This window comes from Pithys albifrons, chromosome 28, assembly GCF_047495875.1.
Source record: "Pithys albifrons albifrons isolate INPA30051 chromosome 28, PitAlb_v1, whole genome shotgun sequence".
NCBI lineage: Eukaryota > Metazoa > Chordata > Aves > Passeriformes > Thamnophilidae > Pithys > Pithys albifrons.
Genome location: NC_092485.1, coordinates 578,768 through 596,702, shown reverse-complemented (window position 1 = coordinate 596,702; position 17,935 = coordinate 578,768). Strand labels below are relative to the sequence as shown.

The 17,935-nt window shown below is 57.1% G+C and overlaps 1 protein-coding gene across 2 annotated transcripts in view; it reads right to left on the bottom strand.

The window, feature by feature from the left end:
- Positions 1–17,935, bottom strand: part of AHCYL1 (adenosylhomocysteinase like 1) — a 50,795-nt gene that overhangs the window by 8,069 nt on the left and 24,791 nt on the right. For both annotated transcript variants that reach the window (XM_071578453.1, XM_071578452.1), the window contains exons 3-13: positions 16,261–16,404; positions 15,516–15,616; positions 11,899–12,001; positions 9,863–9,957; positions 7,578–7,684; positions 7,387–7,503; positions 7,176–7,239; positions 4,640–4,728; positions 4,104–4,174; positions 3,362–3,456; positions 1,952–2,050 (exon numbers count right to left, since the gene is read on the bottom strand). In XM_071578453.1, the coding sequence (XP_071434554.1) occupies positions 1,952–2,050; positions 3,362–3,456; positions 4,104–4,174; positions 4,640–4,728; positions 7,176–7,239; positions 7,387–7,503; positions 7,578–7,684; positions 9,863–9,957; positions 11,899–12,001; positions 15,516–15,616; positions 16,261–16,404 (1,085 nt within the window). The remainder of the gene's footprint in view (positions 1–1,951; positions 2,051–3,361; positions 3,457–4,103; positions 4,175–4,639; positions 4,729–7,175; positions 7,240–7,386; positions 7,504–7,577; positions 7,685–9,862; positions 9,958–11,898; positions 12,002–15,515; positions 15,617–16,260; positions 16,405–17,935) is intronic.

The following is a 17,935-nucleotide window of genomic DNA, read 5'->3' as shown; positions in this document are numbered from 1 at the left end:
TCCCAGTGGGGTTGGATCAAGACATGGTTGGATCAAGACATGATGATCCCAATGGGGTTGGATCAAGACATGGTTGGATCAAGACATGATGATCCCAGTGGGGTTGGATCAAGACGTGGTGGATTCTCACTCAGTGCCACATCCATAGAATGGATTGGGTTGGAAAAGACCTCCAAGATCATCAAGTCCAACCCTTGGGCCAACTCCAGTCCCTTTACCAGATCATGGCACTCAGTGCCACGGCCAAGCTCAGCTGAAAAACCTCCAGGGATGGGGAATCCACCCCCTCTCTGGGCAGCCCATTCCAATCCCTGAGCACTCTCTCTGCAAAGAATTTCCTTCTGATCTCCAACTTCAGTTTCCCCTGGCAGAGCTTGAGCCCATCGTGCCCCCTTGTCCTATTGCTGAGTGCCTGGGAGAAGAGACCAACCCCCACCTGGCCAGAACTTCCCTTCAGGCAGTTCCAGACAGTGCTGAGGTCACCTCTGAGCCTCCTCTTCTCCAGGCTGAACACCCCCAGCTCCCTCAGCCTCTCCCCACAGCACTTGTGCTCCAGTCCCTTCTCCAGCCTCGTTGCTCTTCTCACTTGGGTTGGAAGAGACCTCTGAGATCATCAAGTCCAACCCTTGATCCAACCCCACTGGGATCACTCTGGCACTGAGTGCCCTGGGCTGGTGATCCCAGTGGGGTTGGATCAAGACCTGGTGGATTCTCTGTCCCTGGAGGTGTTTCAGAGGACACTCAGTGCCACATCCAGTCCCTTCTCCAGCCTCGTTGCTCTTCTCTGGCCCCGCTCCAGCCCCTCAATCTCTTGCCTCAACTGAGGGCCCCAGAACTGAACACAACACTCAAGGTGTGGCCTCCCCAAGGCAGAGTCCAGGGGAAGGGTCACTGCCCTGGGCCTGCTGGCCACGCTAGTTTGGATCCAGGCCAGGATCCCATTGGCCTTCTTGGCCACCTGGGCACACTGGTGGCTCCTGTTGAGCTTCCTGTCCCTCAGTCCCCCCAGGTCCCTCTGCCTGGCTGCTCTCCAGCCACTCTGTGCCCAGCCTGGAGCGCTGCAGGGCTTGGGGTGGCCAAAGGGCAGGACCTGCACTTGGCCTTGTTGGACTTCATCCCACTGGAATCAGCCCATCCCTCAAGTCCATCCAGATCCCTCTGCAGAGCCCTCCTGCCTGTCCAGATCCTTCTCCAGATCCCTCCAGCCTGTCCAGGTCCTTCTCCAGATCCCTTCTGCCTGTCCAGGTCCTTCTCCAGATCCCTCCATCCTGTTCAGGTCCCTCTCCAGACCCCTCCTGCCTTCCAGCAGCTCGACACTCCCTCCCAACTTGGTGTCATCAGCAAATTTGCTGCTGATGGACTCAATCCCCTCATCTAAACCATCAATAAAGATGTTAAACAGGACTGGACCCAACACAGACCCCTGGGGGACACCACTGGTGACCAGCTGGACACAGCCCCGTTCACCAGCACTCTCTGAGCCCTCCAGCCACTCCTAATCCAGCAGAGGGGACACCTGTCCAAGGTGGGAATCACCTCCACCCCTCCCAAGGATCACCTCTATAAGCAGAGATCCCAACCCTGCCCTGGCTCCCACCCTGTGCCTCAGGGCTGGGGAATGTCCATGGAAAAGCCAGTCCCAGCTCCTGCCAGAGCAGCTCCAGTGGGAAGAGGAGCCAGACTGCTGCCTGGGAATTCCTGGAAAAGCTGCCTGGGAATTCCTGGAAAAGCTGGAGCAGGTTTGGCTCAGGGGAATCACTCCCAGCTTGGAATAACGGAGCCAGGTGTGGCTGCACGTGGGACATGACACGCCCCCAACCTCAAGAAAAGGCAGGTAAAAATAATAAATAATAAATAAAAGAACAATAAACCCTTTTCTGAGCCCTGAAGTTCGTCCCACAGTGCTTTTCCATCTGGATAAATCCATGATTTCCTGATAGCCCCAACACACCTCTGCCAGCAGCACCACGCGCTTCCCATCGGGCCAGATGACGTGATCGACCTGGGAACGGACCCGCTCCCAGGTCAGCTCCGGCGTCCGCAGGCTGGTCTGGGGGAGAGGAGGAGGGAGAGCTGAGCCAGGGAGGGAGAGGGAGGGCTGGGAACACCCCGAGGGGCCGGAGGAGGGAGGGTGGGCACACCCCGAGGGGGCGGAGGAGGGAGGGTGGGCACACCCCGAGGGTGGGAGGTGGCCGCACCCCGAGGGGGCGGAGGAGGTCGGGCTGGGAACACCCCGAGGGGCCGGAGGAGGGAGGGTGTGAGGGAGGTGGGAGGGTGGGAGGGAGGGAGGGAGAGAGGGAGGGAGGAGAAAGGGGAGGAGGGAGAAGGAAGGGGAGGAGGGAGGGAGGTGGGAGAGGGGGAGGGAGGGAGGGAGGGAGGGAGGGAGGTGAGAGGGAGGGAGGGAAGGACGTGGGAGGGAGGGAGGGAGGGAGAGAGGAAGGGAGGGCACACCCCGAGGGCGGGAGGAGGGAGGTGGGCGCACCCCGAGGGAGGGAGGTGGGAGGGTGGGCGCACCCCGAGGGAGGAAAGTGGGAGGTGGGCGCACCTCGAGGGGGCGGAGGAGGAAGGGCTGGGAACATCCTGAGGGGGCGGAGGAGGGAGGTGGGCGCACCCCGAGGGCGGGAGGTAGCGCACCCCGAGGGGCGAGAAGAGGGAGGTGGGAGGGTGGCCGCACCCCGAGGGTGGGAGGTGGGAAGGTGGGCACACCCCGAGGGTGAGGTGGGAGGGTGGGCGCACCCCGATGAGGCGGAGGAGGGAGGTGGGCACAGCCCGAGGGGCGGGGAGGAGAGAGGTGGGCGCACCCCGAGAGTGGGAGGTGGGAGGGTGGGCACACCCCGAGGGGCGGAGGAGGGAGGTGGGCACACCCCGAGGGGCGGAGGAGGGAGGTGGGCACACCCCGAGGGGCGGAGGAGGGAGGTGGGCACAGCCCGAGTGGGCGGGAAGAGGGAGGAGGGAGGGTGGGCGCACCCCGAGAGTGGGAGGTGGGAGGGTGGGCACACCCCGAGGGGCGGAGGAGGGAGGTGGGCACAGCCCGAGTGGGCGGGAAGAGGGAGGAGGGAGGGTGGGCACACCCCGAGGGGTGGGAAGAGGGAGGAGGGAGGGTGGGCACACCCCGAGGGGTGGGAAGAGGGAGGAGGGAGGGTGGGCACACCCCGAGGGTGCGAGGGTGGGCACACCCCGAGGGGCGGAGGAGGGAGGGTGGGCACACCCCGGGGGGCGGAGGAGGGAGGTGGGCACAGCCTGAGGGGGCGGAGGAGGGAGGGTGGGCACACCCCGAGGGGCGGGAAGAGGGAGGAGGGAGGGTGGGCAGACCCCGAAGGTGGGAGGAGGAACGTGGGCGCACCCCGAGGTCGGCACTCACCACGTCGATCTCGGTGTTGGAGTGGCCCATGTTGCACACGATGCAGCTGTTCTTCATCCGGTCCAGGTGCTCCCGGGTCACCACGTTCTTGTTCCCTGCAGGAACAGGAAAAACAACCCCTCTGGTTTCTCCTGCCCTGAGCTCGAGTTGCTCCAGGGCACATCTGATGAACTTCCCACCAGGACGTGAACTCCCCTCTGGCTGGGCCACTGGAGAAACACGTGGCACAAGTGCTGTCATGGAATGTCCTCAGCTGGAAGGGATCCCATCCCAGGACACCCCAACAATCCCACCCTGTCCCTCAGAACGTTGTCCAAACATTCCTGGAGCTCTGGCAGCCTCGGGGCCATGGCCATTCCCTGGGGAGCTGGTTCAGTGCCCACCACCCTCTGGGGGATGGACCTTTTCCCAATATCCATCCCAAACATCTCCTGACACAACTCCAGCCATTCCCTGGGGCCTGTCCCTGGTCACACCGAGCAGAGATCAGAGCTGCCCCTCCTGAGGAAGCTGCAGACCCCAAATCTTTGATCTCTGGTCCCATGAACTAAGGAGGAGACCCCAAAATCCCCTCAGGACACTGGGATGTCCCTTTGCCCCAGGACTGAGCCAAGTATCAGACTGGGGAGAAGGAAGGACAAAAACCTCCTGCCAGAACTCCTGGAAAATCAGGACCACACAGCAGCAAAGTGTCCTTGGGAATTCCCTTGGGAATGGCTGCTCCGACCTCCTCCAGCCCTACCTGTGCAGGTGATGACCACGTCCACCTGACGGATCACCTCGCTCAGCTTCACCACCCGAAATCCATCCATGCTGGGAAAACATTGGAAGAGGGATCACAATGAGGAGAAGCCTCTTCCCTCTCCACCTCAGCAGCTCCCAACTGGTCCTGCACAGCCAGGGAATCCTCCCCCCTCCAGGGGCAGGGGATGCACATGGGCTGTGCAATGCCCACCCTCTCCCTCCCCAAAGCCAGGCCCCTTTACAGCTTGGACCAAAACAACCACCCATGACAATTATTTTTCCACTCCTGATTTCCATATTTTATCCTTTGGAAATACCTTTTATTTCCCAAGTTGCAGCCCCCTCTGCAACCAGCCAGGGAACACCTTCTGCAGGAAACCCCAGCCCTGAAATCCACCCCATCACAGCCCAACGAGCTGTTTAGTCCCCCCAAATGAGCCCCAGGTCCCCCTGGCTCTGTCCTATCCTCTGGGAAGGGTTTGGACAAGGCTGGAGAGCAGATGGAGCTGCTCCAGTGCAGCAGGAGCACCTTACCAGGCCTGGAGGGCACAGATGGGGTCGATCTCCGTGACGTACACGATGGCCCCCAGGGCTTTGAGGGCAGCACAGCAGCCCTTCCCCACCTGCAGAGATCCAGGGGAGGTGGGACATGGACACACCAGGGATACAACCCCTCCCCAAGCCCACCCCAGGCTGGGAAATCCTCACTCAACCTTCTACCCAATGCCAGGAGTGGCTCGAGATGTACCTGGAGAGTGGCAGAGCTGTCACAAGCCCAGATCCCCCCTCCAAGCCCACCAGCTTCCCACTGCCAGAGGGCAGGGATAGATGGGATACTGGGAGGGAATTCTTCCCTGGGAGGGTGGTGAGACCCTGGAATGGGTTTCCAAGGGGATACCCCACCCCTGGAAGTGTCCAAGGCCAGGTTGGATCAACTTGGAACAGCTTGGCAGAGTGGAAGGTGTCCCTGCCCATGGCAGGGGGTGGCACTGGATGAGCTTTAAGGTCATCCCTTTCCATGCAAACAATCCTGGGATTCCATGATTCTGGAGCCCCTCTGCTCTGCAGCCAGGCTGAGAGAGCTGGGAATGTTTCCCTGGAGAAGGGAAGGCTCCAGGGAGACCTGAGAGCCCCTTCCAGGGCCTAAAGGGGCTCCAAGAAAGATGGAGAGGAACTGGGGACAAGGGATGGAGGGCCAGGACCCAGGGAATGGCTTCCCACTGCCAGAGGGCAGGGAGAGGGGGGATACTGGGAGGGAATCCTTCCCTGGGAGGGTGGGCAGGCCCTGGCACAGCCTGTCCAAGGAATCTGAGGCTGCCCCAACCCTGGAGATCTCCCAGCCCAACACTCCCCAGCAGCCCCAGCCCTTTTCCAAGAGGGAATTGAAGCCAGTCTGGAGGAGCAAACACTTCCTCCCCCCTTGCCTTGGAGCCAGAGGGTTCCTTTGGCATTCCAGCTGTCCTGCCCAGGGGCACATCCTCCCCCCACATCCTGCAGCAGCTGCACTTGCTGCCTCTGCCCCCTGGCACTCTGGGCTGGGGGGCAGCTCTCCAGGCCCTGACCCACACACAGCCCCAGCTCAGCTGCCCCAGGGCTGCCCAGGGAGGGGCTGCTGCACCACGGGGGCTCCAAAAACACCCTCCTTTATCCCCAGTGCTGCCCAGGGAGGGGCTGCTGCACCAGGGGGGCTCCAAAAACACCCTCCTTTATCCCCCAGTGCTGCCCAGGGAGGGGCTGCTGCACCAGGGGGGCTCCAAAAACACCCTCCTTTATCCCCCAGTGCTGCCCAGGGAGGGGCTGCTGCACCAGGGGGGCTCCAAAAACACCCTCCTTTATCCCCCAGGGCTGCCCAGGGAGGGGCTGCTGCACCAGGGGGGCTCCAAAAACACCCTCCTTTATCCCCCAGGGCTGCCCAGGGAGGGGCTGCTGCACCAGAGGGGCTCCAAAAAATTATCCCCCAGCTCTGCCCTGGCTCTGCTGGACACAGCCAGGAAGGGGAAATTGGGATCCATCCCACATCCAAAGGGGAAACCAGTGAGGGTGGACAGGCTGGGAGAGCTGGGGGTGGTCAGTGTGGAGGAGAGAAAACTCCAGAGAGACCTGAGAGCCCCTTCCAGGGCCTAAAGGGGCTCCAGGAGAGCTGGAGAGAAGTTTGGACAAGGGATGGAGGGACAGGAAAGGGGGGAATGGCTTCCCACTGGCAGAGGGCAGGGATAGATGGGATACTGGGAAGGAATTCCTCCCTGTGAGGTGCTGAGGGGCTGGGATGGAATTCCCAGAGGATGCCCCATCCCTGGAAGCATCCAAGGCCAGGCTGGATAAACTGGTAGCACCCTGGGCTAGTGGGAGGTGTCCCTGCCCTTGGCATGGACAAGATGAGCTTTAAGGTCCCTTCCAACCCAAACCATTCCAGGATTCTATGATTCTATGACTCCCTTTTTCTGAAGAATTCCAGTAAAACTCAGCACAGGCCCTGGAGACAACAATTCCCAGCACAAATCCTGCATGGAGAACCAGACAGGGTCCTGAGCCAGAGCCAGCAGAGCCTCTTGGTTGAGCAGACCTGGGCTCCACTGGTGCCTAAATAAATCAGGGAGCAAATTCCTGCTGGGAAGAGCTTTTGCAGCTCCTGCCAAGCCCTGCACAGCGTGGGAAGACAAACACCCTCTCAGACATGCACAGATGGAGGGAAGGTGGCAGCTCCCTGCAGTGCCAGGGCAGAACCAGTGACAAGTGTGTGATATGATTGCCCTCTGCCAGGATATTATTCCCAGGGAGCTGCAGCCTGTCCCTGCCTGGTGACAGCCAGGCTGGATGCTGAACTGGGGCCAGGGACAGCAGATGGAGCACCGTGGAGGGTTGTAATTCAGGCCAGTGTTCCCAGCAATGTCAGCTGTGCAGCCCAGCTAAGCTGCAGCAAACTGGGAAACCTGATCCCTGCCCTCCAGCAAGATCTCCCTGGTAATCACTCCCCAGGTTGGATCTGCTCCTTGGCACGGCCCAGAGGTCTGGGCAGAGGGCAGTGGAGGGTGCTGGGCTCGGGGGAGGCTGGCACAGCTCAGGGACTCACCTCCCCATAACCACACACCACCACCTGCTTCCCTCCGAACATCACGTCCGTGGTCCTCTTCAGGCTGGGGACAGAGAGAGACCCGTGCTGGGGTCAGTCTGGCCCACCAAGGCCAGGCCTGTGGGCACAGGGCAGAGCAGAGCCTGGGCCCTGCCCAGGAGCTGCCAAACCCACCCGTGGGGAAGTGCCAGGAGGGAAAAGCTGGACTCACCCATCCAGGATGGATTCCCGGCAGCAGTACAGGTTGTCAAACTTCTGCTTGGTGACAGAGTCGTTCACATTCATGGCTGGGACACACAACTTCCCAGCTTTGGAGAGCTGGTACAGCCTGGGAGAGGGCACAGCCAGGTCAGCAGCAATCCCTAAGGATGGCCCCAGGGATCAGCATTCCCAGCTCCCCACCTGTGCACGCCAGTCACACTCTCCTCCACGATCCCTCGGATCTTCTTGAACACGCTGGGATATTTCTTATAAACCCAGTGGGTCAGGTCCCCGCCATCATCCAGGATCTGGGAAAAACATGGAGCAGTCAGGCCTTCCCACAGGGAAAAGCACTGGCTGAGGACAGGATGGGGCTGAAAAGAAGTGGAGAACATCTTCAGACTCTGCTGGAGGGCTGTTTGGGCAGAGGTCTGGGGGCCAGGACTCCTGCCTGCAACTCGGGGTCTCCTCCAAACACAGAGGGTTCCTTACCCCTGTGTGGAGCAGCTGGATCCTAACGGGATTTCCTGCCTCTCCTACTGCTCTGCAGCCTGGACACGAGAGCACAGGCAGCACTAACTAACCAGGCTGAGCTCAGGACACCACCACATCCATGCCCTGGAAGCAAACGGGAGAGGAGAGGCTGCAGGAGCTGCCCTGGCACATGGACATGGCCCTGGTGGCCACGGACCATGAGCGGGGGGACGTGGGCTCAGCCAGGGAGAGACCCCCAGAGACCCCAACTCTGGGATGGGAGCGGCTGGGAAGGCTCCCGGAGCGGGAAATGGATCTCCTGTTTCTTGGCTCATGGCAGCTCCATCAGGAGCTGTTCCCGTGTCACTGGGATGTGCCAGCCCAGGATAATGTCCCTGCAGCTCCATCAGGAGCTGTTCCCGTGTCACTGGGATGTGCCAGCCCAGGACATTGTCCCTGCACCTCCACCAGGAGCTGTTCCCAACTCAGGACACAGTCCCTGCAGCTCCATCAGGAGCTGTTCCCACATCACTGGGATGTGCCAGCCCAGGACATTGTCCCTGCAGCTCCATCAGCAGCTGTTCCCACATCACTGGGATGTGCCAGCCCAGGACACAGTCCCTGCAGCTCCATCAGGAGCTGTCCCCGTGTCACTGGGATGTGCCAGCCCAGGACACAGTCCCTGCAGCTCCATCAGGAGCTGTTCCCGTGTCACTGGGATGTGCCAGCCCAGGACATTGTCCCTGCAGCTCCACCAGGAGCTGTTCCCAACCCAGGACATTGTCCCTGCAGCTCCATCAGGAGCTGTCCCCGTGTCACTGGGATGTGCCAGCCCAGGACACTGTCCCTGCACCTCCATCAGGAGCTGTTCCCAACCCAGGACATTGTCCCTGCAGCTCCATCAGGAGCTGTTCCCAACCCAGGACATTGTCCCTGCAGCTCCATCAGGAGTTGTTCCCACATCACTGGGATGTGCCAGCCCAGGACATTGTCCCTGCAGCTCCATCAGGAGCTGTCCCCGTGTCACTGGGATGTGCCAGCCCAGGACATTGTCCCTGCACCTCCACCAGGAGCTGTTCCCAACCCAGGACACTGTCCCTGCACCTCCACCAGGAGCTGTTCCCAACCCAGGACATCATCCCTGCAGCTGCTGATGCTCCCATGGCTGTTCCCAGTCCATCTCCAGCTGTGGTTCTCCAGGATCCCCATTCATCAGGAGATGCCCAGGTGGGAAGGGCAGGGGCAGGGGCAGGGGCAGGAGCAGGGGCAGGAGCAGGAGCAGGAGCAGGAGCAGGAGTGGGAACAGGGGCAGGAGCAAGAACAGGGGCAGAAGCAGGAGTGTGACTGGGGCAGGAGCAGGGGTGGGATCAGGGGCAGGAGTAGGAGCAGGAGCGAAAACAGGGGCAGGATCAGGATGAGGAGTAGGATCAGGGGCAGAAGCAGGATCAGGATGAGGAGTGGGATCAGGGGCAGAAGCAGGATCAGGATGAGGAGTGGGATCAGGGGCAGGATGAGGAGTGGGATCAGGGGCAGAAGCAGGATCAGGATGAGGAGTGGGATCAGGGGCAGGATGAGGAGTGGGATCAGGGGCAGAAGCAGGATCAGGATGAGGAGTGGGATCAGGGGCAGGAGTGGGATCAGGGGCAGGATGAGGAGTGGGATCAGGGGCAGAAGCAGGATCGGGGGCAGGAGTGGGGTCAGGGGCAGGAATGGGATCAGGGCAGGAATGGGATCAGGGCAGGAATGGGATCAGGGGCGGGATTAGGAGTGGGATCAGGGGCAGGAGTGGGGTCAAGGGCAGGAGCAAGAACAGGGCCAGGAGCAGGGCCAGGAGCAGGGGTGGGACTGGGGCAGGAGCAGCAGCAGCAGCAGGGTGGGATCAGGGGCAGAAGCAGGAACACGAGAGGGATCAGGAGCAGGAGCAGAAACAGGGGCAGGCATGGGATCAGGGGCAGGCATGGGATCAGGGGCAGAAGCAGGATCAGGAACAGGATCAGGATCAGGAGCCTCACCATGTTGGGCTGCCAGCCGTCCACGCTGACGCAGCGATCGATGCACCACCAGAAATCATCCTCCGACTCTCCCTTCCAGGCAAACACGGCAACCCCTGGAACAACAGGAGCATTCCTGGCACTGCCCGGCAGACACAGCTCCCTCCTGCTGTGCCAGCCCCGGGAAAACAGGGATAGAGCCCAGCTCAGCTCCCTCCTGCCGTGCCAGCCCCGGGAAAACAGGGATAGAGCCCAGCTCAGCTCCCTCCTGCCGTGCCAGCCCCGGGAAAACAGGGATAGAGCCCAGCTCAGCTCCCTCCTGCTGTGCCAGCCCCGGGAAAACAGGGATACAGAGCCCAGCACAGCTCCCTCTGGGAAAACAGGGATACAGAGCCCAGCTCAGCTCCCTCTGGGAAAACAGGGATACAGAGCCCAGCACAGCTCCCTCTGGGAAAACAGGGATACAGAGCCCAGCTCAGCTCCCTCTGGGAAAACAGGGATACAGAGCCCAGCTCAGCTCCCTCTGGGAAAACAGGGATACAGAGCCCAGCTCAGCTCCCTCTGGGAAAACAGGGATACAGAGCCCAGCACAGCTCCCTCTGGGAAAACAGGGATACAGAGCCCAGCTCAGCTCCCTCTGGGAAAACAGGGATACAGAGCCCAGCACAGCTCCCTCTGGGAAAACAGGGACACAGAGCCCAGCAGGGATCACAGCACTGGCACAGCTGCCCAGCCCTCCTGAAAGAGATTCCCTGAAAATGGTAATTCCCTAAAAGGGAAATGGGAAATAGGAAAAAAAAAACCACTAAACAAAAGACAAAATAAACTAAACTGTTAAAAGACAAAATAATAACATAAAATAAATAATTAATAAATAAGATGTAAAATAAGATGAAAATAGATAAGAATAAATATATTAAAGAAGTTCTATAAAAGTAAAAAGGTAAATAATTATTAAGATAAAAATAAAGTGAAAAATATTATTTAAATGAGTAAATAAATAAAGTAAAAGAAAATATAAATCACAGTTAAATAATAACAATTAAATAATAAAACAAAATATAAATAGCAATTAAATAATAAAATAAAATAAAATAGCAATTAAATAATAATAATTAAATAACAATTAAGTAATAAACTAAAATATAAATAGCAATTAAATAATAAAATAAAATATAAATAGCAATTAAATAATAATAATTAAATAACAATTAAATAAAAAATAAATATAAATAACAATTAAATAATAAAATAAAATATAAATAGCAATTAAATAATAAAATAAAATAGCAATTAAATAATAATAATTAAATAACGATTAAGTAATAAAATAAAATATAAATAACAATTAAATAATAAAATAAAATATAAATAGCAATTAAATAATAATAATTAAATAACAATTAAATAAAAAATAAATATAAATAACAATTAAATAATAATTAAATAACAATTAAATAATAAAATGAAATACAAATAACAATTAAAAATAATAAATATCAATTAAATAATACAATAAAACATAAATAACGATTAAATAATAAGATGAAATAAAGTGTAATGTATAAAAATACAAAATAACTACAATAAAATGAAAAATCAAAATCAAAATTAAATATTATATAAAGAAATCATTTATACATAAAAATGACAGGTAAGTGATAAATAAAAATATATAAAAATAACAGGTAAGTAATAAATAAAAATTTATAAAAATTTCAAAATAAGTAAAGGTAAAAAACAAATTAGAAATAATTAGGAGTAAATATTAATTAAAATAAATTATTAAATAAATTAGGAATAAATCTAATTAAATGTTAACTAAAATAAGTTATTAAAATAAATTGGGAAAAAGTATAAGAAAATATTAAGTAAAATAAGACAAAATAAATAAAAATGAATAAAAATAAACACAATAAAAATATACACAATTCAGAGAAATAATTAAAAATAAAAATAAATTATTACTAAAATAAGCGCCAAGAAAACAAAATAAACCAAAATTAATGAGATGAATAGAGATGAACTAACCCCCCTAACCCGCCCCCAGCACGGACCTGCCTCGGCGAGCGCAGCAGCGACCTCGTTCTGTGTGGAGTAAATATTGCAGGCGGCCCAGCGGCACTGGGCGCCCAGCGCGCACAGCGTCTCCATCAGCACCTGGGATGGGGAGACACACAGGGATCAGGGATAACCCTGGGAGACACACAGGGATCAGGGATCAGTGATAACCCTGAGCGCCCAGCGCGCACAACGTCTCCATCAGCACCTGGGATGGGGAGACACACAGGGATCAGGGATAACCCTGGGATAACCCTGAGCGCCCAGCGCGCACAGCGTCTCCATCAGCACCTGGAGACAGGGATCAGGGATCAGGGATCAGGGAGAACCCTGAGCACACAGCGTCTCCATCAGCACCTGGGATGGGGAGACACACAGGGATCAGGGATCAGGGATAACCCCGGGATAACCCTGGGATAACTCTGGAATAACCCTGGGATAACCCTGAGCGCACAGCGTCTCCATCAGCACCTGGAGACAGGGAGACACACAGGGATCAGGGATCAGGGATAACCCTGGGAGAACCCTGGGATAACTCTGGGATAACTCTGGGATAACTCTGGGATAACTCTGGGATAACTCTGAGTGCCCAGCGCGCACAGCGTCTCCATCAGCACCTGGAGTCAGGGATCAGGGATAACCCCGGGATAACCCTGGGATAACTCTGGAATAACCCTGGGATAACCCTGGGATAACCCTGAGCACACAGCGTCTCCATCAGCACCTGCACGGGGAGACAGAGATCAGGAATAACCCTGGGATAACCCTGGGATAACTCTGGGATAACCCTGAGTGCCCAGCGTCTCCATCAGCACCTGGGATGGGGAGACAGGGATCAGGGATAACCCTGGGATAACCCTGGGATAACCCTGAGCACACAGCGTCTCCATCAGCACCTGCATGGGGAGACAGGGATCAGGGATAATCCTGGGATAACCCTGGGATAACCCTGAGCTCACAACGTCTCCATCAGCAACTGGGACGGGGAGACACACAGGGATCAGGATCAGGGAGAACCCTGGGAGAACCCTGGGATAACTCTGGGATAACCCAGCACGCACAGCGTCTCCATCAGCACCTGGAGACAGGGATACACACAGGGATCAGGGATAACCCTGGGAGAACTCTGGAATAACCCTGAGCACACAGAGCCTCCATCAGCACCTGCACGGGGAGACACACAGGGATCAGGGATAACCCTGGGATAACCCTGAGCACACAGCGTCTCCATCAGCACCTGCATGGGGAGACAGGGATACACACAGGGATCAGGGATAACCCTGGGATAACTCTGGGATAACCCTGGGATAACCCTGAGCACACAGCGTCTCCATCAGCACCTGCATGGGGAGACAGGGATACACACAGGGATCAGGGATAATCCTGGGATAACCCTGGGATAACCCTGAGCTCACAACGTCTCCATCAGCACCTGGAGACAGGGAGACACACAGGGATCAGGGATAACCCTGGGAGAATCCTGGGATAACTCTGGGATAACCCAGCACGCACAGCGTCTCCATCAGCACCTGGAGACAGGGAGACACACAGGGATCAGGGATAACCCTGGGAGAACTCTGGAATAACCCTGAGCACACAGAGCCTCCATCAGCACCTGCACAGGGGGACACACAGGGATCAGGGATAACCCTGGGATAACCCTGAGCACACAGCGTCTCCATCAGCACCTGGAGACAGGGATACACACAGGGATCAGGGATAACCCTGGGATAACCCTGGGATAACTCTGGAATAACCCTGAGCACACAGAGCCTCCATCAGCACCTGCACGGGGGGACACACAGGGATCAGGGATAACCCTGGGAGAACCCTGGGATAACTCTGGGATAACACTGAGCACCCAGCGCACACAACGTCTCCATCAGCTCCTGCACAGGGAGACAGGGATCAGGGATAACCCTGGGAGAACCCTGGGATAACCCTGAGCACACAGTGTCTCCATCAGCACCTGGAGACAGGGATCAGGGATAACCCTGGGAGAACCCTGGGATAACCCTGAGCACACAGTGTCTCCATCAGCACCTGGAGACAGGGATCAGGGATAACTCTGGGATAACCCTGGGATAACCCTGAGCACACAGTGTCTCCATCAGCACCTGCACGGGGAGACAGGGAGACAGGGATCAGGGAGAACCCTGGAATAACTCTGGGATAACCCTGAGCACCCACCCCACACTGTGTCTCCGTCTGCACCTGGAGACAGAGAGACAGGGATAACGGATCAGGGATAACCCTGGGATAACCCTGCATGCCCAGGGCACACAGAGCCTCCATCAGCACCTGGGGACACGATACAGGGATCAGGGATACAGGGATACCCCAGGGATCAGGGATAATTCTGGGATACCCAGTGCTCAGAGCATCTCAATCAGCACCTGGGGACAGGGAGAGGGATCAGGGATAACTCTGGGATAACCCTGGGATACCCAGTGCAGAGAGTGTCTCCATCAGCACCTGGGGACAGGGATGGCAGGGATACCCCAGGCACACAGCATGTCAACCAGCTGCTGGGGGATAGGGATAGCAGGGATCAGGGATACTCAGGGATCAAGGATACCCTTGGGATCAGGGAAGGCAGCGGTGGTGATGGGCTCAGGAACTGATCCCAGACCAGCTCCTGTGGAAACACTGCCAGCAAAACCTTTCCAAAGGATTTCCAGAGCATTGATGGTGTCTCATCAGATTTCCAAAGGCTGGGCCTTTGTTCCCCAGGGAAGAGCCAGGCTGCTTCTCCAGGCTGGAATTCTGTTTCCCAGGGAAGAGCTGGGATGTCCCCACCCAGGGCCGGGACTCTGTTCCCCAGGGAAGAGCTGGGATCTCCCCCCAGGTCAGGATTCTGTTCCCCGGGGAAGAGCCAGGATCTGCCCCCAGGTCAGGACTCTGTTCCCCAGGGAAGAGCTGGGATCTCCCCCCAGGTCAGGACTCTGTTCCCCAGGGAAGAGCCAGGATCTCCCTGCCCAGGGCCAGGACTCTGTTCCCCAGGGAAGAGCTGGGATCTCCCATCAGGTCAGGACTCTGTTCCCCAGGAAGAGCCAGGATCTGCCCCCAGGTCAGGACTCTGTTCCCCAGAAAGAGCCGGGATCTCCCCCAGGCCAGGACTCTGTTCCCCAGGAAGAGCTGGGATCATCCCCCAGGTCAGGACTCTGTTCCCCAGGAAGAGCTGGGATCCCCCTGCCCAGGGCCAGGACTCTGTTCCCCAGGGAAGAGCTGGGATCCCCCTGCCCAGGGCCAGGACTCTGTTCCCCAGGGAAGAGCTGGGATCTCCCATCAGGTCAGGACTCTGTTCCCCAGGGAAGAGCCAGGATTCCCCCCCGCCCCGGTCAGGACTCTGTTCCCCAGGAAGAGCCAGGATCTCCCCCAGGTCAGGACTCTGTTCCCCAGGAAGAGCTGGGATCTCCCCCAGGTCAGGACTCTGTTCCCCAGGGAAGAGCTGGGATCCCCCTGCCCAGGGCCAGGACTCTGTTCCCCAGGGAAGAGCTGGGATCCCCCTGCCCAGGTCAGGACTCTGTTCCCCAGAAGAGCCGGGATCTCCCCCAGGCCAGGACTCTGTTCCCCAGGGCAGAGCCGGGATCTCCCCCAGGTCAGGACTCACTGCGGTCTGGGCTGTGATGTGGGTGCAGCCCACGATCTTGGCTCCTGCCAAAGGCTTCTCCCCCTGGGCTCGTTTCCTGAGTGAAATCAGAGCAGCCATGTCTGCAAAGGAACAGAGGCTTCAACGTGGGCTCAGGCTGGAGGTGCTGGAGCTCCTCTCCCAGGTTGGGCTCTCCAGGATCCCTCCAGCCCCCCAGTTTGTGCTGCAGCTGTTACAGAGCCTGGGAGAAAACTCCTCATCCCTGGCCTGGCAGGACCAAACCACGGTGTCATTTGTCACTTGGCCATATGAGGACAGAGATCTGGGACTGGCTTTGCCCTGGGAAAGCACCTCTGGACAGTCCCAGCCTGTGGCAGCAGAAGCACCTGAGGATGAAAACGGAGCTGCCACACCTCAGAATTCCTGCTCTAAACATGCATGGATTCTCTCCCCCTTCCAAAAGGAAAGGAGAGTCACTCAAATCACCTCACTGGAAATATAAACTCAGCTTCCCACAGGCCCCAGGGGAAGGGTGGGGACTCCCACTTTCCAAAAACATTCCAAGATCCTTGTCCACCCAAAGCCACCAGAACATTAAGCCCTGCTGCTAGAAAATGGATGTGACAGGGCACCAACAGGGCTCTTCCCTAACCCATCTGAGGGGGAAACCAGGGTATCCCAGGCTGGAGCAGGAGTGGGAATGGCCAGGGCTCAGCTGCTGGTGCACAGAGGGCACAGCAGTGCCATCCCAACATTCCAGCTGTACCTTGCTCTGCGATCTCGATCTCCCGGCGCCCGAACTCGGCCTGTTTGATGTTCTTCACACAGAAGTTGCTGCTGCCCTTGGAGTTGGTTTGCTGCTTCTCCCGAGGGGACACCTCGTCGTCAGAGCTGTCCGTGTACGAGGCAGCTGAACCGGAGAGGAGGGACCTCAGGGATCATCCCGCCCCCTGCCCTGGGCAGGGACACCTCCAGGGACCATCCCACCCCCTCCAGGGACCATCCCACCCCCTGCCCTGGACAGGGACACCCCCGGGACCATCCCACCCCCTCCAGGGATCATCCCACCCCCTGCCAAGGACAGGGACACCTCCAGGGATCATCCCACCCCCTCCAGGGATCATCCTACCCCCTGCCTTGGGCAGGGACACCTCCAGGGACCATCCCACCCCCTCCAGGGATCATCCCACCCCCTGCCCTGGGCAGGGACACCTCCAGGGATCATCCCACCCCCTGCCAAGGAAGGGACACCTCCAGGGATCATCCCACCCCCTGCCAAGGAAGGGACACCTCCAGGGATCATCCCACCCCCTGCCAAGGGAAGGGACACCTCCAGGGATCATCCCACCCCCTGCCAAGGGAAGGGACACCTCCAGGGATCATCCCACCCCCTGCCAAGGGCAGGGACACCTCCAGGGATCATCCCACCCCCTGCCAAGGGCAGGGACACCTCCAGGGACCATCCCACCCCCTCCAGGGATCATCCCACCCTCGGCCAAGGACAGGGACACCTCCAGGGATCATCCCACCCCTGCCAAGGGCAGGGACAGCTCCCACTAGCACAGGGTGCTACAAGTTTATCCAGCCTGGCCTTGGACACTTCCAGGGATGGGGCATCCTCTGGGAATTCTGTCCCAGCCCCTCAGCACCTCACAGGGAGGAATTCCTTCCCAATATCCCATCTATCCCTGCCCTCTGGCAGTGGGAAGCCATTCCTCCTTATCCTGTCCCTCCATCCTGTGTCCAGGTCCCTCTCCAGCTCTCCTGGAGCCCCTTTAGGCCCTGGAAGGGGCTCTCAGGTCTCCCTGGAGCCTTCCCTTCTCCAGGGGAACATTCCCAGCTCTCCTAGCCTGGCCCAAGAGCAGAGGGGCTCCAGAATCATGGAATCCCAGATTGTTTGGGTGGAAAGGGATGACCTTACAGCTCATCCAGTGCCACCCCCTGCCATGGGCAGGGACACCTTCCACTCTACCAAGCTGTTCCAAGTTGATCCAACCTGGCCTTGGACACTTCCAGGGGTGGGGTATCCCCTTGGAAACCCATTCCAAGGTCTCACCATCCTCCCAGGGAAGAATTCCTTCCCAATATCCCATCTATCCCTGCCCTCTGGCAGTGGGAAGCCAGGCCCTCCCCACCCTCACAGGCTGAAAGGCAAGGGGGGAAGGTCTTAGGAATCCAGATCCTATGAATCCAGGTCTTACAAATCCAGGGACCTCCCACCCCTCAGGTTTCTGCCCTGTGTCCCTTCCCAGCTTTCACTCCCAGCCCAAACTACCAATCCCCTAAGGAATGCCACCATCCAGAAGGAATTTTGCACTCTTGTTCCCTACAACAGGATTATCCACAAGCAATCCATGCCTGAGCTTCAGGAACCCCCTGGATTCATCCCCTCCGTGTCCAGGTGCAAACAGCAGCACCAATCCCACCCCGGGGTGTGAGCA